Below are 23,650 nucleotides of genomic sequence, written 5' to 3'. Positions count from 1 at the left end.
GACACCTTTTCTTTTCAAGTGTCACAGACTTGAGCTCTGATCACACGCTCTTAACAGGCACCAACAAAAGGAGCTTGTTTCATCTTTGCTGCATGCTGTTGGTTTATTGTTTCACACACTTCTTCTGGTAAATCATACAAAATGTTACCTTATTTTTGAAAGTAATTATCCAATATGCTTATATTTGCTTTAAAAAAAAATATAAAAAATTTGAATGTTAAACATCTAAGTGAGAATTCTTCAAATGTGAAACTAATTCTGATTACTCATTTGCACTACATTAACTACAGCAATTGGCAATACAGACTGCATGGAGAATTACTCCTTAATAGATACTGCACATTCAGCCCTCCAATTATGCTCTGTGGGATCACTGTCAAATCCCTCCCTCCCGCTGCTGACAACTTGCAGCAATACTCTGCAGTGTTCCTCATATTACAGTTGCTTACGTCCATGATGTTATCTAGAAATCTGGGCAGTTTAGTGTTGAAAGATTGCACAAAGTTTATCTTTCCTTTATTTTAAAAAGATGATGAACCAAAATATAAAACAGAAACTCCAAACTCTCAGACATTATCAGCACAGGATATTGAACCCAGCAAAGTGGTGTTTACTCCCTTGCAAACAAGGATGTTGTGGATGCTGTGAATTTTTATAATATCAAGAGGCAAAACAAACAAACTGAAAACAAATCCACTGTGAACTACTGAATGCAGAGAAGCAAACTTAAAAAGCCTGAGCTTCAAAAGAGCTGGACGTGGGGAGAGCATTTGGAGAAGATCTTACCATACACTTCACGATTCTGCAGCATTTTTTTTAGGCATTAACTTTTAACCACTTCTGGTTAAAATATCTTGGTCTGATCTAGTGTGGTTGCTCTTACATGCTAGAGCTACTTCAATCTATTAAGTCTGACGAGCCACAGCAAAGAGGCTTTGTGGCTTAACTGGTAGCCATGTTGCAGAATTACATCACAGTTAGTACTAATAAACTAAAATAGTTAAAACTAAAATACTAATAAAGATTCCACAGCTGTAAGCCCTTAACAAATATGGAATAACAAAAATATTTCAATCTAAAAAGTGGAGGAGTGTTCAAGATCATATACCATTCTTTCTCTACTGTGTTAAAGGTTATGTTGCAGCAGTAGAGCAGAGTTAGAAAAGACTGTGAGGATAATTTATGCACCATAGAAATAACTTTATAGAGAAAGGTAGGCTTACAGCAGCTCAATTTCTTTAGTTTACCAAAGAGACAAGACAGAGTTTGATTACAGGATACAATTGTTTTGTGGGGAAGAAGGCACAAAAAGGAAGACAAAGTAAACTAATACCTCTGTCACAGGAGAAATTAAATGTTCCCTTCAGCATACATACAAAATCATTTGAAAGCATTCCCCAAAAGTGTTTAAAAAGTTACCTTTTTTCTATTTAACTTTACATTTTAAAAAGAGCATGTCTCAAACTGGCTATAGGGAATCAGATTTTGTAATCACTTTTAAATATCTAGACCCATTTTACCTTTAACATTTAGCAGTGCCCCACAGTATTGCTGGGATAAACTCATGGACAACTGGTATGCATTAGCAGGGTAACAGGGTAAAAGGCAACTCTATAAGCTATGCAACTTTGCAGGGGAAACCTGAATGAACGTCGCAGTCCTCTGCTCTACAGATTATTTTGTCAGTCATGAAGACACGCCCCATGGCAGGGGCTCTTACCTAGACCTCCAGGCAGCTCAGACCCTTCCTGAAAGCACTTGCTAGTCTGGAGCTGTTGTTTATGCCTTTTAGCCAGGGCAGAGGCTCTGCACTTGATGAAAGATAGCACAGGGAGAAATTATAATCCTTCTGTGATTTTCAACAAAAAGATAAGTTACTTGACAATGAACTTTCAACCCCAATAAAACAAGCTGCTGCCCAAATGAAGAAATGTCCTGGGAAATACCGAAAATCAGGCTGCAGAGGAGGAGATTTGCTGGTAAAGTTCTTAGTAATTTCAAGGAAAGGAAGTTTGCTGCCCACACAAAAGCAGCCTCTCCCAAAACGAGCACTGCAAGCTCTGCTTATTCACTTCATGATTATAGAAGCTGGCCTACTGAAATCAAATATCAACCCCCATTGACTTAATTGGCTATTAAGTATAGAGACTCTGTGAGGGCAGACAAATCATGTAGACATAAAAATCTGCATCTAAATCACAAATAAATTGAGAACCTGAGGGGATTTCCCAGGAAAAAAAAACAAAATTGCAGAAATGCTGTTGTGAGATGATTCGTATTTCTCTCTCATAGAATCATAGAATTACCCAGGTTGGAAAAGACCTCGAAGATCATCAAGTCCAACCAAAGTCAAGTCCTCTTACTCAGCTCTTCTCTTTTTATAACTTCTAAGAGACTACAGAAGAAAGGAAAACAGCATAAAGGCTAATAAACCCCTTACCCAAGCAGGCCTCATTCAAGCCCATGCAGAGAGTCAAAAGGCAGAAATAACTTTCTGGGTCTTACCTATCATTCCACTATGGCAGTGTGTTTTCAGCAATGAGTGTCTGCTTAAGGTCAACATGCAAAATTGGCCTGAGGACTATTTGCTTATTTCCTTTAGTATTTGTTCTTGATCCTTTAGTTCTTTATTTTTTCACTATTTTCCTTCTGAACCAATTGATACTGCCTTTCATCACAATCTCCAGCAATAGAAGCTTCCAACTATTTACCGTGTTAAGAAGTACCTTCCATTATTTCCATTAAACCAGTCTCCCACTCATGTAGGGGTCCTGCAGTCCTGGCATCATATGATTTAGCAAACAACAGTTTTGTATTTGTTGTTTGCTACTAACTGCCTTCACAATTTAGAAAACTTCAGTCACATCCCCTCCTTCTTCAGAATTCTCTCCAAATTGAAACATCTTATGCATTTTAATTTTTCTTTTTCCTATTCTTTTACCCCCCTTCCCCCCAGGTCCTCCAGCAACAAGAATTATATCTGGTAGACAAAATGTGTATGCAATGAAGTTTCATACAGGGAAAAAAATATAAATATATACTTTTTGGTTTGCTCACAAGTCAGCACAGAGGTATGCTTGATATTATGAATAAACCTGCTTGGGATTACCTCCAAGAAATTTATGTCATGAGTCTGTCAAAGCTTTCCATCTCCTCTGTCTTCAATCTTTCCTTCACCCTCCTACTTCAAGCTCATATTTCTCCAAGCCAAGTCCATACTTCTCTTTTTCTGCTACACTCCCACTTTCCAAAGCTCCCATTCCAACTGTAGACATGCACAGGACCCTGCATGAAATAATTTACTGTTCAGAAAACACTTCTGAGTATGCTATGAAGATGACACAGATGTGCACCACACCTCATCCTGCAGCAAGCTATAAAATGACATTTGTGTTTGTATTGCTGTTGGGGGCAGCTGCTATCATTTGTAGATAGTAAATAACACAAAGAAATTACTTTCATATAGATTTCTGACCTTTCATATAGATTGCATTTTCATGCAAGTTTGGAGAAGCCAGCACCCCATTCTTGTGTCTAACACAAGGCTGCTGGGGGTAAATGTACTCTAGCACCTCAATGTCTGATCCCTTAATACAGCTTTGTACCTTGTAGAGCCTTATCTTCAGTGAACAACACAAACCACATGAGTCAAAGCAGCACTGCTGGCAAGGATGTAGTGAAGAATAACATTAAATTCCACTTCTCATTCCCTTTCATCTTTGCCTCTGCACAGAAGATCTGCTATTTTCATAGGCGTTTTCCCAGCGCCAGAAAGAGGATGTGGTGAAAAGAGGCACTAACCAGGGTAAAGCACATAGCCAGGCAAGTGATTTGGTTTCCACAATGAGCAGCCCAAGAATGACATCGCTTCAGGAAACAACCACCACCATGGCTGAGGTCATATGGATTCTCTTTGCTTAGGTAACCACCTGCTTTGATTCTGCCGTTCCACGGAGGGCTTCCTGTCACTCTTAAAACCTGCTGTTGCTAAGGATAGTAGCTTTCAATAGCTCCTTCTACAGGAATGTGCATAAGAACTACACAAGCTTTGTCTTTAGTAATACTAACCTACATCAAGATCTCTACGTTTAAACATATCAGAGGAAGTCCACAGGTAAAAAGGAACTACATTTCTAAAAAACAAAATCACAGCAGGTGATTTCCAGGTAAGAAAGTATGAAAGCAAGTATTCTGACAAAATACTAAGCAAGAATCACTAGGGGGATTTAAGAGAAACATACTGGTAGCATTTTGTAGTGGAAATCTCTAAAGCATACTTATTGACAGCTTACATCCTAAGCAAAGGGTCTAATTTGGTTCGTTATGAAACAGCAGAATTTTGTCATTGATTTGTGAATGACTAATTCCCATAAAAACACTTCAGCTGTCCCCAAAACACCTATTTTATAATCCCAGCCCCTTCCTATGTAATATTTATTATAATGTATTCACTAACTAAAATACAATGCTTCACAAACAAGTCTTGAGATCTTAAATTAATTTAAAATAATCATATGAATAACCAAGTGATTGTGTGATTTCTTTGAAGGTACAAAGTTTATGGCAAAATAAGTGAAAGGAGAACAATTTCCAAAAATGGCCACAAGCAGAAAGACTATATTAAAAACATTCAATCCGTAGAATAATACAAAATAAAATATTATTAATCAGTTCAAGTAACACTAATTTATATTTCTGAATAAACATCATGTCTATATACAGTTGCAGAGACTGCAATTTTACAAACTGATATTCAGTTAAACATATTTGTAACAATTTATACACTATGTACAAACGTAGTTCCACAAGGAACTCTTGATTTCACATGCTTCAACACAGAAGTGCTATACCTACTCCTAAGACAGGATGCTAGCCTTCCCTTTAATTCAAATTCTGAAATGCCTCTTAAAGCACACCAAAAATGCATTTGCAATCATATGGTACTGTTCTCAAATCACTTGTTTGTTACCATATGTTTTGCAACAGGCATAGAAAGAGTCACAACAATAAATAAAATTGCTTATTATGAAAAATTTAGAGTTATATTCATACAATCACACTTTCAGCCTCAATGCTTTAACGAGACTGTAGGATCCATTTATCTTTGCTTTTCTTGACACGTAGATCAAAATTGCAACCACAGGTACTGCTACTGCTGCTACACAGGAGAATGCAATAATCAGGGGCATAATTTGATCTGGTTTTTCCAATTTTCCTGAAAACAGAGACAAAAGGATACAAAAAGTTGTAAGAATCAGTTTTTACACAGATTTTAATGTATAACTAAAAGCAGAGTTATTTTAGTGACCTTAACTGGAACATTTTTTCAGTTTTCTTCCACAAAGCACATTTCAATACCTTTTCCTTGTTTCTTTTTTCGTTAGTAACTCCACAGTAGCACTATAATTCTGAGCCAGAACTTTGGTCTTGAGCACGCTATACAAGTTCAAACACACTTGATATCATCAACTATGAATAATACCATGGAGTTCCTGAAGAATAACAACCAAGAATACTATCTATTTCACCCGGTAAACAATATAGGGATAATTCCATCTCCTGGCAACATAATGCTTCAGGAGAACGTCATGTTTAATAAACTCAGTGTTTAGACCTCTCTGGGTGAACCTCACTGTTCACAAAATGCACAGGGAACTGGTTAGAATCCACCTTTTTCTGGCCCTGTCCCTACAGCTACAGTGCCTACTCATGTAACAGAGACAACATCCACACTATAAGAAGGTTAAATAAAGCAGATCCTCATCAGTTGCTCTGTTTTTTCTTTGTTGTTGTTGATGTTGTTTGCTTGGTTTGTTTTTTGTTTGTTTGTTTGTTTGTTTTTTTGTTGTTGTTGTTGGTTTGGGGTTTTCTTGGGGGTCAACTTCAATATTTTTGTGCAAAGATTAGCCGTGAACTTGTTTTGCCTACCTTGACACAAAATCTACTAGAACATACAAACAAAATAAGTTTAGGCAATAGATTTACCTACCTACAACAGCTATCTCTATCACTTTCACATTGTTTCCAACCTCATTGAAAACATCAAGCAAATATCTGCCTGTATCATTTTTGGTTACATTGTAGAGCATGAAGGTCCCATTGATTGCTGGCAGAATTATTTTTTTCTCTTGATTAACTTTTCTCAGGATCATCTGTGATGGTGGGTTACTGTACGTGCTACACATAATAGTGATGTTTTCTCCTTCTTTAACGTTTTCTGATGGATAAACTAACACAGTAATATTCTGAGGAGGAACTGACAAGAAACACAAAGGTAAAGTTTATCAACAAATGGAAGCAAAAAGAACAAAACAATCTCATGAAGTTTGCACATACAAAACACTAATCTAGTTAATGGATTTGCTATAATTTTCAAGTGCGCAGTTTTGGACACTTCTTTGTCACCAGCTATCCTTAAAGCACTGCAGTCAACAGCAGCTGACAGATATAGCATTTTATAAATTGGTGGGGTATTTTATGTATCTTTTACATTATATTGAGCCTTCTTTCCTGGTTTTAAATTCACTGTTCAATTATTTGTGTTCATGAAAGGACACAGACCAACAGACACAGAGGTTGATGTGCTCTCTCAACAGAAAAGAAATAAAAAAGCAAAGGAGAGAGACCTAAAATAGTATCTTTTCACTACATTCCTGTTCAGAGTATGTGGGAGAAGTAGATTTGTGAAATATTTTGAAGCAATTATTTAGTGTTCTGAAATTCCAGTCAGAAGTTTTCAAAACTACTAATATTTAACCACTTACAGAAGAACCTGTACAACACATCTCAGTATTTTTAAAGACATTTCATTGTCATATCATCCACCTTAAAAAATATAAATAAATAAAATTAAAAAAAATCAAAATATTAACTCTATACAATGGTTATTTTAACTTACCTTTGACATCAAGTTCTACATCTAAAGAACGATTTCCAAATTTGTTAGTGAATGTGCACTGATATTTTCCTGCATCCTTTAGCTGAGCCTTGTCTATGGTGTATTTGCCATCTTCTGTTTCAAGGGCTGTGATCACATCACCTATTTTCTTTTCTAGGATAATCTGAACAGCTGGGACACCTGCAGCTGCACAAGAGATGGTAACACTTTCTCCTTCTCTCACTGAACTCGATGGGAAAACTGTTAGCGATGTATTTTTTGGTGGAGCTACAAGAAAAAAAAAAAGTTAGAGATGGATTAGTGCCAGAAATGAGCCCCACACCTACATAACATTACCATTACCATGCAATAAGCAGCATCAGCAGGGCTAAAGCAGAAGAATATGCTGACTAATGAAATGAAACTGCTGTAATTGAACATAGGTTGAGGAGTCAGCACCTGGCATAGCCAGAATGGAGACTGAAAGTACAGGACACAGAGTTGTAACTGAAAAGAAGGACAAACATTCAATATAACCTCCACAGAAAATCTTTAGAATGTATTTTCTACTTGCATAGTATGCCTGGGATTTCCCTGTGACATTGCTATGGACACTGGCATTCCAAGGGAACAGCTGTTCCCCTCAGCACTACTTCAGATTTCTTTATCGCTTTGAGTGTTGCTTTGTAGTAAATGTATAGAGGCACACATACACAGCAGTAGAGAATTAGAAAAGTAAGCATCGAAATGAAAACCACAGCCCATAGAGAACAGCTAGTAATTAGAAATTAAATTCTGAAAACACAGAAGGAAAGACCAGTAATTTCCTATTTATCAATGTTTCAGCAACTTTCAACTCAATACATAGCCACAGATTAGTTACTGAATAATAGTTAAATGCAAGTAGACTTGTACCTTGTATAACAATGTTCATGGTTGCTTTCTCAGTTTTATTAGTTATAGGATTAATTACTTCACAGATGTACTGTCCTGAGTCAGTGAAATGGGCATGAGGAATAGAAAGGACATTGTTCTTCACAAAATGCTGAATGTTTTCCTTCGCCAGATGTTTTCTCCAAAATACTTTTGCTGGTGGATTACTCTCAGTCACACAAGTAAGTTTTAGAGAGTGTCCTTCCATTGATGAGTTTCCAGGAAATGTATTAATGAAAGTATTTTGTGGACCAACTGGAAAAGAACAAAAGAAAGATAAGGTTAGCATGTTAATGGAGAATGACATGCACACCTTTAACATTAGCTTCTCTACAGTTATACATATATATGCACGCACAACCAAGGAAAAAAAAAACGACACAGATGCCAGTAACACAGTGGAATGATTTTTCCAGACTTGATAAGACACTGAGTTTGTAGTTTTGAAAGCTAAGCTAGACACAATGCATACAAATAACTTCTTCTTCTGTTTACTCTTACGCTTGTCTCCTTATTGCTTAGGGCTACAAACTTGAAACTGCTAAGCATACCAAGGCAATTTTAAAAATAATTGTTTATCTGGATACTATTGTTGCTGTTCTTATGGTCTTCACTTTCTGACTGAGTTCCAGAGCCCTAGATAAGAGTGAGACAGATGAATTCTTACAGGACAGCCTAGATTCTGAACAACAGTAGGTGTCTAAGGCAATGTGCACAAGCTCCTTACTAATTGTTGCTGAATAAACCCATTTAACTTAGATGGCCTAGGCTGAAATCTGAAAACACAATCTGTTCCACAAAGACATTAGAGGTCTGTGTTCAGGGATAATATCTAAATGGTATATCCTACTTTTGATATTTTTGCAATTAAAAATAGATACTAGAAAATAATTGTGTAAATACAAACAAGTGCACATTATAAATGCACAAAATTCATAAACCCATTCCATAAAATATAGCATATAACGCTAATGTAAAAACACTTACAGTGTGCATTCAGTTTGAGAGAAGTTGATCTTTCTTTGGGCTCAAAGTCCATACTGTCAATCTGTAATCTGGCCACACAAGTAATCTCCTTGCCATTGTCTTCAGTTGTGAGGTTAAATGAGTATGCCACAGCTTTGGTTTCTGTTTTTGTGCTGACATCTCCTTCAAAAGTTTTGCTATGAAGAATGTATTCATCTTTCTTTAGGAGTAATTCCAGGTGTTCAGAGGGAAACACATCATGAATTTTACAGATGACAGTGGTGGTTTCTCCAACAACTAGAGATGTGCTGGTCTCAATGACAGGATTGCTGGGAAAAGCTAGAAGAACAAAACCCACTTCTTTAGGCTATCAGAGATGGGCCTCAGAGCAGGGTCCAAACATTAAACAACACAAGTTTAAAGGTGCATATCAGCTTCTTATCAACCCTATATAAACTCTATAGCAAGACATACCTTGATATGAAAACATACAGGTATTTTATAAGCAGTTAACATGCTAAGAAGAAATGCATTTTTACAATTTTTTAGAATATGATCACAAATTATTTAATGAGATCTCGCAAGGCAACTAATTAAGTGACGCAGCTACCTAAATATGCAGAGGGATCTGTAACAATAGATACACTAGTAGCATCTTATTTTTCATACTGGCAACTTTAGACATCTGAATTGTAACCCTGAATACTGCCAAGACTTTGCACTGTTTCCCATGTATGTCCATCTAAACCGCACTGTTCCATTTGTTCCATTTCTACAAGCGTCTGGGGGAGTCTATGTTCCAGCTTTCAAGTATTACCAAGAATGAGAATATATACTATTTTCAGGGTAAAAAGCTAAACAGAATGGGGCTGAGAAGAAACAGACAGAGGAATCTTTACAAGGAAATGTACTTTGTGTTATATCAGACTATTTACCCTAGTGCTCCAGATAACTGCCAACTGCAATATCTAAGAACAATTATTTTTTAAAGTATAATTTCTTAGCAAAAGAGTACAACTTAAAGAGCATTTTTACTTACAGTAAAGTTCAACTTTGACACTCTTCTCTTTTTTCTCTTTATTGCAGATGACAGTACATAAATAATCGTTAGAATTTTCAGCACTAACTGGATTCATAGTCAAGGTAGAGTATGTCTTGTTGTTGTACACTTTTCCTCCAAGGGGGTAGTCCATTTGGGTTCTCCATGAAAACTTTGGTAATGCGCAGCCAGTAGTATTGCATGTGAGTATCAGTATTTCTCCAATCCGTGCAACAACTCTGTCAGCCGGTATAATTTCCATTTCAAAAGCTTTAACTACAACAGGGAGAAACATACATAAACTCAGCAACACTGTTAAAATTTACATCCCTTTTTATCATGGCCTACTGTGACACAAGGTAACAAGTTTACAGCTGTGAGGAAGTTAAATACAGATCATGCAATGATTTATTATCTAAAAAATATCCCATAAGAATCACTATTTTTTTTCTTTTTTTTCCTAAGTTAGCAGACTGAGCTGACCCTAACACACACTTCTGATGCATAAAAAGCATAAATCAATGTGGTCAGTGAAAACAGATGAAAAGGCACAATATAACTTTTCAGGAGGATTTTGTTGTAAAACTGTAACATTTAAGGGAAGGGATGTTAAGTAAAATGGCAAGGACAGCTGCCAAATAGCTTTCAGCAGAATATCTAGTATCAAACTTAACTGATACTGTCAGACATGACAGTAAAACCAAATATACAGTGATGTATGACTGTATACCAAATATACAGAGATATGACTGAATGTACAGTTGTTTTCTGGATAGTCTTTCAGCCACTGTAAGAAAGTGATCGTGCAGAGAAAAGCTACAAATAAACGCCAGAAATAAACTTCTTGATATTCTGAAAGAACTACTTAATTGAAATTGTATTCACTGCAATGTAAAAGCAAATGCAACAAAGAGAAATAAGAAAACAGTAAATCGTAGTTCACTTAACATTTAACAAAACTAAAAGTAAACGAAGCAAACAAATCTTTCCAACTTACCAGTTATTAATACACACAAAATAATGAGCACAGTTTCACTTGTTCTTCCCATCTGTCTTATAATTGCTGTTATTAGGAAAATAAAGTATGATCAAAAGCTTTGCTTCCTTTCCTGTGAAGAAGCACACTGAGAGGCTGCTGCTCTGCAACTGAGTTGCTACAAGTGCTCTTTATAAAGGCTCTTGTTTAAGTGGAGTGGGAAATCCCTGCACGGGGAAATCCAGATTAGGGAGGAACAGATCCATGTTTGGTGGCCTCAGCGCCCTCTGCTGCTTTTTTTTTTTTTTTTTTTCTTTTTTTCTTTTTTTCTTTTTTTTCTCCATTCTTTTAAATACAAAATTTAAAGCTCGGGGTATGAAATATTAACACCTGTAATATAGTTCTTAGTACCATTAAACACAGCAAGACAAGATCTGATCCTGCAAACATTTAATAAAATGAATGGATGTGGGTAACTTACAGTTGAAAGTAACTGAGACTATATCTCAGATAGAGATGTCATTCAGATTTGCTTTTAGTTCAAATATTTTTGTAGGACTGTGTCCTTTGAGAAAACTGCTCGCAATATTACTTTATGAATAATGTTCCCTAACATGGTAACACTTTGAGGACTACTACTGCTCTCAGAAGCGATGTTACTCACGCTGCTAAGTATTTTTAATCCCTAAAAATGAAGTTAGCTAACAGAGGTCTGCAGACTTAGATAAAAGCAGCAAGAAATTCAGTGCAAAACATACTTGTATTTAAAATGCATTTGGAAAATCATTTGGTGTAAGATAGTTAGATTGTGTATTTGACATCTATGAAATACCTTCATGAAGCAGGTTTTTAAAAGATTATCACTTTCTTCTGCCACTTAGTAGGTGAGTAATACACCGGAAAAATGAAGGCTGAAGCTATAATGCCATCAATGCTCAAGAAATGTACTTGCTGAAAAGTTAGCACTACACCAACATAATACTTTTTGAGCCATGAAGATTTTCCAGTCAACAATCTAACAGGAGCTCTAAAATATCAGACTGAGGTGACAGAAGCACCAGAAAGTACCTACAGAAGCACTGTAACTGCCCCTACATTTTCATCCTCATCAAAGGACGGTTAGTAATAATGAATAGAAACAAAAAAACTGTCATGAAATACATGAACAACACTGTTCTGTTAGTACCATTTATCAAATCCAGAAACAAAAACCAACAAAATCTGCCTGGAGTAGGTAACAGCAACCACAGAATGCAATTTTACTTCACATATCAGGCTTTGTTAAAGGGAAGCACATTCTCCCAGTTGAGCAGCAAATAAATACTTTTTCATAATAAGAGTTGAAATTCCTTAGTTTTAACAGCTCAATAATCATAACCTCAGCTAAAGGATAAAAGGCAAAATTTCCCTGTTTCTGGGAAGCTGGTTTCTAGATCCAAGAAAATACAAATATAGAAGGCAGTATCCGCATGCTGGAAAACTGTAATCAAACCCTTCATCAGATAACACGGAAAAGGAAATATCTCTGTTCCAGCTTCCACTCAATTAAACTGGACAGCTGCCATTAACTTTACAGGAGTTGGATCCGCACCAGGAGTACTATATGGAGTGGTTAGATTTAACCCAGACAGTATAGGTAAGAGCAAGGCCCATACATATTGAAGTACATACGGATCTCCCAAGATATTCAGAAATTTCTTAAAATTTGCTCTTTCCCCAATCTCAAACATGAGCCTCCTTAGCATTTTGAAAAGAACGTATATTTACTGTTGCCTGTACCATCCTCAGCATCAACCTGCAAATAGGAAAATAGGTATCAAGTCAAGGTTTGTTTTCAGAACTGGTTGCTCCACCTGAAAGCAGAAAGCAGCTGACAAATTTTAGGGATTTACAAGAGTTCAGATAAGCTTTTTATTCAGACATCACAGAGGACAGTGCTGGTGATTAAAAAAAATAAATAAAATAAAATAAAATAAAATAAAATAAAATAAAATAAAATAAAATAAAATAAAAAAAGAGGCACATTTACAAGTATTATAGGATCAGCTGTAAGAAATTCTCACACACAGAGCACAGTGAATGCTGGAATGTAACCAGTATTAACAAAAAATTATTAAAGGCACAAGAAACTAAAAGATTTAAGCACCGGAATGTAAATACACATTTTCCAATATATCTAGCAATCAAAAGGGACTTTTCTCAGGCTTTTGTGGACAAACCAAGATAAAACAATTATGTCTCAAAAGACAGTTTGAAAATATTGCACACATCATTTTTGGCCTGGTATCAGAAAATACAAACACCCCTCAGGAAATTGAAACAGCTTAGACTTGCTCTGGAATGTAAAAGAAAACTATTTCAGAACTGTCATACACATTTACTTTAATCCAATACTTCTAAAACCCTATTAAATATTTAGGATAAATTTCACTTAATTTCTGCTAGACAAAAGAAATCATGAGTTTATGATAACTTAAATGAGCTATTTGAGCACACTGTGCATTATGCAACATGTTAACTATTTAACATTTGAAACATCTCACGTCTCCTCCACTGAAGGATATTCTAAAAGCTGAAAGCCTTAAAGTCAGGCAGAATTTGGAATCTTAAAATCTTTGCCATTCTTTCTGTGATTTTTTGTGATTCATGTCCAAGGATCCATAGAAAAGAGCGTTAGTCCTCAACTTCTTTCTTACCACATGACTATAGTAGAATTTTTGCAAAGCCCCAAATTGGAGAGGAGAGCATCACTAACTTCCTATAATTTTCATACCTGGATGGGAAGGATGAGATCTACTTGCAAGTTTGAGGGGCTGTGTCTCTTTCTGGAATTGTAACTTTCTTCTAACTACAAACAAACACACAAAAAAATCCCATCAACATATTATCCTGTAACCCAGATAACATCTGACAATTGTGCTCCACACCTAAATTGTCATCTACTGGAAAAAAAAAAAAAAATAAATAAACCAAGAAAGATTCATCATGTTTCTTTCTCTTCTCTGGAATTTCTGAAATACTTTATATGTACTTCCTTCTTGGTTTTCCTCAGGCACCACTTCACCAGCATGCCATTTCCTGTTTGGTTAGTTTAACTGCACAGCATTTGGAGACACCCAGGATACAAATGAAATGCCAGATAACATGATACAGAAGTGTGATAACCTGCACAGGCAATAAAATAGCTAAGTTATTACTTCTACTCAGAGGCATTGTTTCTTTGATTTCATAGAAGGAGCAAAAAGTTCACTATCTAAAAAATAGCAGCTAACAAAAAGTCCCTACTTTTTGTCTTAGTTTGTGCTGGCAAAAAAAAAGAAAAAAACCAAGCTATGGAAATTCCAGGTTTCATTTCTGAAAAAAGAAAATGCCATTTGAGTGGTGCTGGATCTAAAAGTGAAACCATTTTATATCCTTTACAACCACTTACAGTAACTGAGATTCTACTGTCTTCATAAATACATAGGTTGGGAAAAATTAACCCTTTTCTTCCTGAAATATGCAATAGTGGGTATCAAGAGCCAAATTCAATATGAACTCTGGAGTATTCAAAATCTTCTTGTGAATTTTGATGTGAGAGCTCAAACCTACTTTTATTTTGAGCCAAACACACTGAAATACAATCAAGTCAGTTGCTCTTACTGGAATCACAACTTTTCAGGCAAAATTTATTCAACATGGTCAGAGTACAGAAAAAAAAGAGGAATCTGGGTCAAAGTGCAGAAACTGGCTAGGACCCAGAATATGGCAAGATAAAGTAAGCTGAAAAGATTAAAAGACTTAAAGATTGCAAATTAGTAGCTTAGTTCTCCCAGCATTCCATGTGAAATACCAATATCAGTAAATTTGTCGTATACTTCATTAAGGCCAACATTTCACATCATCAGATGAAGCTAATCAAGAAGAGGGTGAGGAGAACTTCTGACCAACCTTTGTTATTACTTGCCAGAAGCCCATCTCCAAAGCATTTGTACACACTGTACCATGCAAAAAGGGAAATCAGTTACTTCTCATTTCCCATCTCCTTGCTTCTCAGTCATTACGGTACACGTATGTCCCTATGGGGCTAGAAAGGAAAAGGAAAATGAAAACGAGTCCTGTAGCAGATCATTCTAGCTGGATCAGAAGCCAAATGGCACATGTGAGAAATGAATTCAGAATTCTGACTTTCCTAGACAGCCTACTGATAGCTGCACTGCTATGGATAATCTTGAAACTTGTCTATCACAGACATCATTCTCTTATGATGGCTCTCATTCTGAAGAGCTGCATTCAGCTGTATAGGTGTTATTTTTGCAGCACTGTGTTACATAAATGTTATCTTTGAAGTCACACAGTAGACTGCCTCATTACCAGATAGAAGTATTATATGGATGCCAGAAATAGTTAACCGATTTAATAATGCACAATTTGAGTATCATCATTTTCAAACCTTCCATTAAGAAAGATGACGGGGAATGCAAAACCTATTTACTTTTAACAGGCATATATATATATATATGCCTGTTTAAAAAAAAAAAACAGGCATATATATATATATTTTTATTTTATTTTATTTTATTTTAAATTATTATTATTTTTTTAATCTAGAAAAAGTCACCTTTCCCTCTCTAGAAACAGGCTGGCAGTTCTACAGTATGCAACCCTCCAAACAGAAATAAGAAAAACTCGACAGATTTTTACTTTCATCGAGCCAAGAAGTCAAATATCTTAGACAAGGTATTCTACAATAACAAAATACATGTTTGTGTGTACATACCGTAACAAAGTGACACTTAAAGCCAGTTTCAAGTCTGTAAAGGATACTGCACTTATCCTACTTGCTTCTGAATGCACTCTATCCTAAATCAACAATATAATGGTTTGTTACTTACACTACCTTTTTTCTATCCAGAGGTAAGTAGCATCTTAGCTACTTGCTTCGTTAACACTTTCATGGAAGAATTATGCGAATGTAGAATTAGTCATGTGATAAAAACCACTGGCAGCTGAGTTTTTATAGACAAGCAACAGTAAGAAAGATGCAAGTTCCTGGATTTACTTTTCCTTTCAAGACAATTACTTGGCAAAGTATCAAAGCCCAAACCCGTGTCTCAGATAGACAAGTGAGCAAGAATGACTTTCATAGTTGTGTCAGCCTCTATCACAGACCATGTTGCTCTCTAGTGATAAGAGAGGCAACTGGAGAAACGTGATGCATATTTGAAATTGCTGTCAGGCAGCATAAAGCTTTGTACTGAATTTACTTGACAAATATCCGACTTTCAGCATTCCCATGCTTCTTAAACAAGGATCCCCCCTGAAATTTTCCAGAATATATGAATACCAATTCATAAGGAACAGATTACTCTGTTAGTTGGATACATTTTGTCTCCATTGACTTTGTTTCTGACTACAACCAACTCAAGCATGAGCAACAGACATTAGTACTTCTTTTTCAGCAGCTCAACTCCAAACAAATGCTCGACTGATATCCTGAATACAAAAAGACAAGAAGCAAGGTGACTTCAAGGCACAAGAGTTTCCAGGGGCATGTTCACAGGTGAATTCATCAAGATCTTGAGAAAATTATAGCGAATTAATAAAACACAGCTATCTTACTCTGAAAAGAAATACACTCTAGCAATTGTTGGTAACAACAGACAACTTTTTTGCCTCTGTCTTCTCTGGTAACTGCTCACCACACAGCCCTCAAATGTTTGGTTTGGTAGGAGGGGACTGGGAAAGCAATGCCTCTCCCACTGTAAGCAAAGATCAGGTTCGTGACCACCTGAGGAACCCAAACATCCAGAAGTCTATGGGTCCCAATGAGATGCATTCCAGAGTCCTAGGGGAATGTGGTCACCAAGTCACTCTCAATGATATTTGAAGTCATGGCAATCAGGTGAAGTCCCTGGTGACTGGAAAATAAGATAACATCACAGCCATTTTTAAGGAAGGTAAAAAGAAACTGGGAGCTACCATCCTATCAGACTCACCTCTGTGCCAGGAAAGATCATGGAGCAGATCCTCCTGGAAGCTATGCTAAGGCACATGGAAAATAGAGAGGTGATACAGGATAACCAGCATGGTTTCACCAAGGGAAAATCCTCATTGACCACACTGATGACCTTTTATGACGGTGTCATTGCATCATTGGACAAGAGAAGAGCTCTGGGCAACCTGATTTAGCTGTGGAATTACCTTTTCAGTGCAGGAGATTTAAGATTCACTTTACACTTCCAACCTTTTTTAGTGACCAAACCTCAGACAATCAAGCTCAGTGCTCTGAATGACACAATTACATATGGCACATGACAGAGAATAGCACTTTTCTGGCACATAACTATAAAACAATCAATTGTGAATAACTGGAAGTCCGGGTAGGATCTAATTATTAGAAACAGGACATGAAATCAAGCAAGAAATCAACTGTAATTTCTTGGTAATCTCATTATAACCAATCTAAATCAGTTTCATAGCTATTTTAAAAAAATTATTATTATTATTATTGTTTAAGTCAACAAAGGTGAAAAACTATGAAAGCCTGACCTGAAATGTGATACAGAACTTCTAGTTTTATCTGTGCTTTAACTGCATGCTGGCTCTCAAAAAAGAGCTGTCTAGATTATTTGAAGAGCTCTGTCAAGTATATAGCATTCCAAGAGCCTGGAATGAAAGTGTAGCCTGCATTGTCGCATCTCAGTTTACAACACACAGGAGTGTTTAGTAAAAGCGAGAACAGCTTTGTGATTCCCAAATGAGTAAGGAATAATTGCCCAGGAGCCCAAGGCAGCTTTAAAATGTCACAGTTAAAGCGGAATGCAATCAACCATTCTTGCCCATGAAGAATAGGACTTTGCAGAGAAATAAATCACAGAGTCTCTTCTCTGAAAAAATCTTCTGCTTAATGTAAGCACAGATGCCAGAAACTGCCACTAACTTCATCAAATTTACAGACAGTGGGAGGTTATTTGAAAGTCCACTAAAATAAATTCTGACAAATAACATGAAAATCTTCTTACTTTAAAACTTAAAATCTTTCCTAACAAATTCCAGTTTTCTGCTCAGAAATCACTTAACATCGCTTCACAAAACACAATAAATAATGTAAGGTAACAGGAAACTAATAATCAGGATAAGGTTCTTCCTGAAACATTATTAAATAGTCTCAAGTCTTCAGTATCTCATATATTTTAGGAATTGTTTTTCACATTCTCAGGTATTTCAAATGGAAGGACAAGTGGTGCTACCATGTATATTTCAGGTAAAAGAAAATATTATAGAGGATATTCATAGCCTCCTATTCTTACCTTAGAAAACACATTATGTTTTGGGTTTTTACCTCCTTACCTAAACAGGAAATATTTTCATCCATAAATTCTGCTGCTACTGTTCCTCTCTTATGCTACAGAAATCACATGCAGATTGTTTCAAATATACTAGAAGTGCAACTTTATTCCAAACCTTTTGACATAAAAGATTTATAAGAGTCTTTATTCTTTATACCTTTGCAATAAACACGAAAAGCAGGCCAGAGAATAGCTGACCAACAAGATCAACACAATATTAACAGTATTTCTGGAATTTCACTCTTGCTTGACTATACTCTTCAGTTCATTTTTATAGGGAAGAGATATATAATCCAGGCTTTGACGTATCACCAAATTTTATCAAACTTAGGATTTTGTCTGGATAAAATTATGTCTGTAAGCTTTAATGTATTTGATAAAATTCTCTTTGGCATGGCCAAAAGTAAATGGAAAGGCAGAACCTTAAGAACAGTGGCAGCACAATTAATACTTTTGATTACAAAAAGGACTCTGAGAGATGTTTTCTATGCATCTAGTTTTTGAGAGTATTATTCAACATAAGAAAAAACCTGTGAACACAAGGAAATTACTTTGAAAAATGTCTAAGACTGGAAATATAAATCTATTGACATACATTCCTAAAGCCTGTAGCTTCAGAAAATCTTATCCTAAATACATTATAAACATAAAAATGTATAATACTAATTAACACTGGTTAATTAGAGATCAAGAAACACCTGTACTGTTCTGCTGCTCTAAAAACAATGTTGCTACTTTATACAGCTCCTCTACACTCCTACAATAAAAATTTACTCTCCATGCAACTACAAAACAATTTTATCACTGTTGAATTTAGGACGCTACCAAACTTCATCAAATTACCTCTTCTGAGCACCTCAGTTTTGCAGAGGCTGCCAAACTTTTGCTTTGCAAATCAACTGTTACTATCCGTAAACTGCTACTAATGCAATACTTCCAGGCTGCCCCACAGTCCTGTTACCACAGTTCATCTGTTTCTTCTGTGTAGCAACTTCACCATCTGCTGACTTTACACTATATGCTGCATAAAGCTGACTGCTGTCATCCATAACTGAAGGAAAGCTCAAATGGACTCAAATAAAACATTTTTAGACACACTACCAAACTTTGTATTGTCCCCGTTAGTTGTGTAATGTCTTACTGATTTCTTACAACTGAAAGCATCATATTTACTACCATTAGAAACTAGAAAGACTGAAAAACTGAAGAGCAACTCTGCTGCCAAGGATCTGTATAACCAAAGTTAAAAGGAACAAGATTCCTAAGTACTTTTTAGGGGACCTCCTTGAATGGCAGTGGTCAAGGATGAAGCACAGCTGCAGTTCAGAAGGCTCCTTGCCACAGTATAAAAGTTTGTAAAATTTATCACAAATAATAAATACATTTAAAAGAATAAAACTCAACAGTGAAAATTAGCTTTGCAATACAACTTCAAGATGCATTAACACTGATCTCAAAAAACAAGAAAGTTAAAAAGAAAACACAAGAAATAGTACATCCCCAACAAATATAGACAAAACAATTTTTTTTAAAACAATGCTTTCTTTCCATTCTTGCAAGAAAAACATCTACAATTTTACTAACTTTTTTTTTTCCCCAACTTCAACATAAAAATCTCCACGTTCTCCAACTATATCATATATGAAACTTTACTATGGACTTAGTCCTTTTTGAAACCCCAGTGTCACACAGTAGATAAAGAAAGAAACAGGATACCCAAGTAAAACAAACAAAAATAGGAAGAAAATTGTTTATGAAATGGCAACTAGGTCCTGACATAAACAATATTGTCATTGTTTTTTTCCTTTGCCATAAGTTTTATGACCCTTCTTTTCATGGTTTGGGGTTGTTGGTCTTTTTTTGTTTGGTTGGGTTTTTTTTGTTTTTTTTTGTTTTTTTGGGTTTTTTTTTTGTCTTTCTTGCTGATTTATTTGTCTATCTCTATGGCAAAGGCAAATATCCTTTGGAAGGAAGGCCATCTTCCCTCCTCCACACTTCCTTTGGGACAGAAAAGAATGAACATCAGTTTATTGCCTGTACAGAACTGGCCACCTGGACAGTGAGACCTACAGGTCTCAGGCCAGAAGTGAAAGACTACATCATATTCTGGCAAAATTGCCTGAGGAGCAGATTGTTTGCCACATCAGCAGCATTTACCATTGGTGCAGTAACACAGAGCAAGTAGTCAACAGCGGATGCTGAAGACTGCACATAAAAGGCCAAGTTTATCAGGCAGTGCTTTAAATAATTTCCTCATTTGTGCAGGATATCATGTACTGTTACTTGAGATATGACTTCCTTCTTTAAGTTTTCTTATTTTATTGCAAATATTCTTCCTCCAACAGTGAAAAAACAAACCCTAAATGAAAAAAGTCAGAACCCACGCAGAGTAAACAATATGTATGAAGAGTGGTAGACACAAGAGCATACATATTTGTTAAAAGTTAAAAAAAAAAAAAAAATTATCTTCAAAAAAATCAATTAGTTTCATGAAAGTTGCCCAACTAAAGTGCATCATATAGTCAGAGGGCATTATTATTTGAAATCAAAACCTATTTAATACAAGGAAACAATACCTGTGAGAGCTCAATGGAGATGACTACAAGTAGACAGATAAATATCCTACTTTTTTTTCCCCTTGTGTAATCCATTCTATTTTCTATTGTGTTACTGTTCATTGTGTGAGTTCACAATGATCCATTAATAATAATGGATGTAGTTCTCATTCAGAAAAAAATAAAGGCAATCAAGACATAATGCCACTTTTATATTTACTTCTCTACAGAGAACCACATAATCAGAGTGATTAGGCCATACAAACATCCAGGAGATTTACTTCACGTGGGTGTTGTAGAGCTTGCCAGTAATCAGGCAGTGCAAGTAATTTATCTGCAATAACTTCAGAAAGTTATTGGCAGGGATTATCACTTGCTTTTTTTTTTGGACCATTTCAAAGAGGACAAAGCCCTGCCTTCCTTTGGAAGAACTGCAGAATTGCGAATGACTGCCAAAAGAAACAGAGTTTGCTGGGAAAAATAACTTTAAAACAATGCAATAGGTCACTGGAAGTTTCCCTCCAATATTTCTTAAATGTAACCACTGGCGAGACTGGGGAGGTAGTGCTTTTCACTTGAACTAATAAAAAAACAAATAACATTTGAAGTGTCTTTTAAAGGGAAAAGTATTGCTAGGACAGTTGGAAACTAAATACTATTATGAGACAGAGGGCTGCTCCAATCTGTTCTCCTAATTCATGAACTATGGTCACTTTAGTCAGCTTTACTCTGTGTCCCTGATTGAACAAAAAACTTCCAGGCCTAATATAATTAGAGCAACAGTATTAGAAAATGATTAGGGACAGCTGTAAATACATGCAATGTAGCTTATATTATTCCACTGGATGAGGTCTGGGAATTAAAAATGAAGAGTTTCATAGGAAACACAGTGAGAAAAAGAGGTTTTAGTAAAATACTTGTATGATACTTGTTAACAAAACATATGGAAAAATCACATATGCTGCAAGTCCTCATACATTTCAAGACTTCGTACTATGCCATAGCATGTGGAATTGATCAGTTTCTAACCGTTTCTTTAGTTAGGAGATTGTCACATTTTGGGGCAAGTCAATATGCTGTGATACTGCACTCACAGAGAATGCTCATGTATTCCTTTGCAATTACTGGGTCTATACATACACAAATCTAACTAACATACAGCCAATGCCCAGAATGATAATTTTAGTCCAGGCTTTCAGTACAATTTTGGAGCAAAATTTTTTCCTCTTTCTTAAGTCAGCCTTGCCTTGTATTGCCTGTACGAAGAATTGACTATGATGGGAGCAAGACAAACATCCTCCATCTATCATGAAGACACCTTTTCCAAATAGCTTCCTCAACATAATTTCCAAGTTTTTAATTTTGATGTCTACTTGAAAAATGGTAAAAGTACATTTGTTGATATTATGAGCAAAATAATAAAATACTGAGGAAGAAAAGAGAAGAAAAATATAGTACCTCAAATGTCTGTGTGACAGTCATTGAAACAGAGGCACCCTACAGAACAGTGTCAAAGAGCAGTGGATGCTTTTGGAGTCTCCACCCTGAACCAGTTCCCTGTTTTTCCAAGCTTCACCAACTGATACTAAATACTAGAAGGCCCACCTTCATGAAATCACCTTATTACAGACCCTATACCCTGTGTATAAACCCTTTTAATCACTGAAATTAAGCTGTCATGCAGCTGTGAATTCTATGCAAACTGACCATTGCATACACACCAGATCAAAAGCTGGTATGAACTTACCTGAACAAAAGACCCATCTTCTCATTTTCACTGTGCAGCATCCCAAACTTCTGAGGTGAAAAGGAAAAAACAATCATTAATTTGAACTCATTTCTTAGCTATTGATGAGTTTGTTCATTCAGATGTAGAGTTAGCATTAGACTTTCAACATGCTCATTAAAACCATACAGGTGTATTTACGGAAACAAAGCCTCATAGAATAACAGCAATTAGTCATGGATCAAATACTGCTAATAAAAATGGAAGTGCTTTGTACTTCCAAACTTGTTCTAGTGAATATGACTATTGCTTAAAAAAAAACTGTTTCATAGAAACTCCCACATCAATAGTTATATGTAGAAACAACAACAACAAAAAAAACCCAACATATTCAGATTCTGCATTGACATGACTTGTTAAAACAAAAGGGCTCTCAGGATAATTTTTAATAGTCTCAGAAATTTGTTTGTGTAAAACAAAGACGTTTAAGATAATTGTTCTCAGTATGTTTCAAACTCTATAATCTTCCTATTTTATTTTTGTATTCTTTTCAAAGTCCTCACACAATGCAAAATGCATTGTGTAAAATGCAGCCTGAAGCAGCAAGAAATATAATTAGGCCCATGCTGTTTATTGCACTTCAATCACTGAATCATAGACTGTTTTATGTTGGAAAGAACCTTAAAGAACATCTAAACCCAAACACTCTGCCACAGGCAGGTTTGCCAACCACTGTATTAGGCTGCCCAGGACCCCCTCCAAACTGGCCTTGAATACCTCCAGCATCCACAACCCTTCTGGGCAACCTGTTCCAGCACCTCACCACCCTCTGACTAAAATGTTTCTTCCTTATACCTAGGCTAAATCTCCCCTCTTAATTTAAAGTCATTCTCCCTAATCCTATCACTGTTAGACCATGTAAAGAGTCAGACTCCTTCCTGCCTATAAGTTCTCTTATAGTAAGTACTGGAAGGCCATGATGAGGTCTCCCCACAGCCTTCTCTTCTCCAAGCTAAACAATCCCAACTTCCTCAAGCTTTCTTCACAGCAGAGGTGCTCCAGCCCTTTGATTATCTCTGTGGCCCTTCTCTGGACCTGCTCCAATAGCTCTGCATCCTTCCTGTACCCAGCTTGGACTCCAAATGGGTCCTTACAAAGGCAAAGCAGAGGGAGCAATCACCTCCCACTCCCTGCTGGCTACCCCTCTTTTGATACAACCCAGAGTGTACTCCACGATCTTCCAAGGC

General features: G+C 36.2%; 1 protein-coding gene across 3 annotated transcripts; it reads right to left on the bottom strand.

Annotated features, from left to right (window-relative positions):
• Positions 1-77: 77 nt before the first annotated feature.
• Positions 78-22,534, bottom strand: VCAM1 (vascular cell adhesion molecule 1). Of its 3 annotated transcripts, none has more exons than XM_015870437.2 (7): positions 22,425-22,534; positions 9,816-10,091; positions 8,798-9,115; positions 7,793-8,065; positions 6,899-7,165; positions 5,990-6,256; positions 78-5,215 (listed from the first exon to the last, which is right to left on the bottom strand). In XM_015870437.2, the coding sequence occupies exons 1-7, from the start codon at positions 22,447-22,449 to the stop codon at positions 5,055-5,057; spliced, it is 1,587 nt and encodes a 528-aa protein (XP_015725923.1). In that variant the 5' UTR covers positions 22,450-22,534; the 3' UTR covers positions 78-5,054. The 3 variants fall into 3 exon arrangements, with proteins under 3 accessions (XP_015725923.1, XP_015725922.1, XP_015725924.1); XM_015870436.2 differs by lacking the exon at positions 22,425-22,534 and adding an exon at positions 10,813-10,985; XM_015870438.2 differs by lacking the exons at positions 5,990-6,256; positions 22,425-22,534 and adding an exon at positions 10,813-10,987.
• Between the last annotated feature and the right edge of the window lie 1,116 nt (positions 22,535-23,650).

Source organism: Coturnix japonica, chromosome 8, assembly GCF_001577835.2.
Source record: "Coturnix japonica isolate 7356 chromosome 8, Coturnix japonica 2.1, whole genome shotgun sequence".
Classification (NCBI taxonomy): Eukaryota; Metazoa; Chordata; class Aves; order Galliformes; family Phasianidae; genus Coturnix; species Coturnix japonica.
Note: the sequence above shows the minus strand (reverse complement) of the source record. Positions and strands in the feature narration are given on the sequence as shown.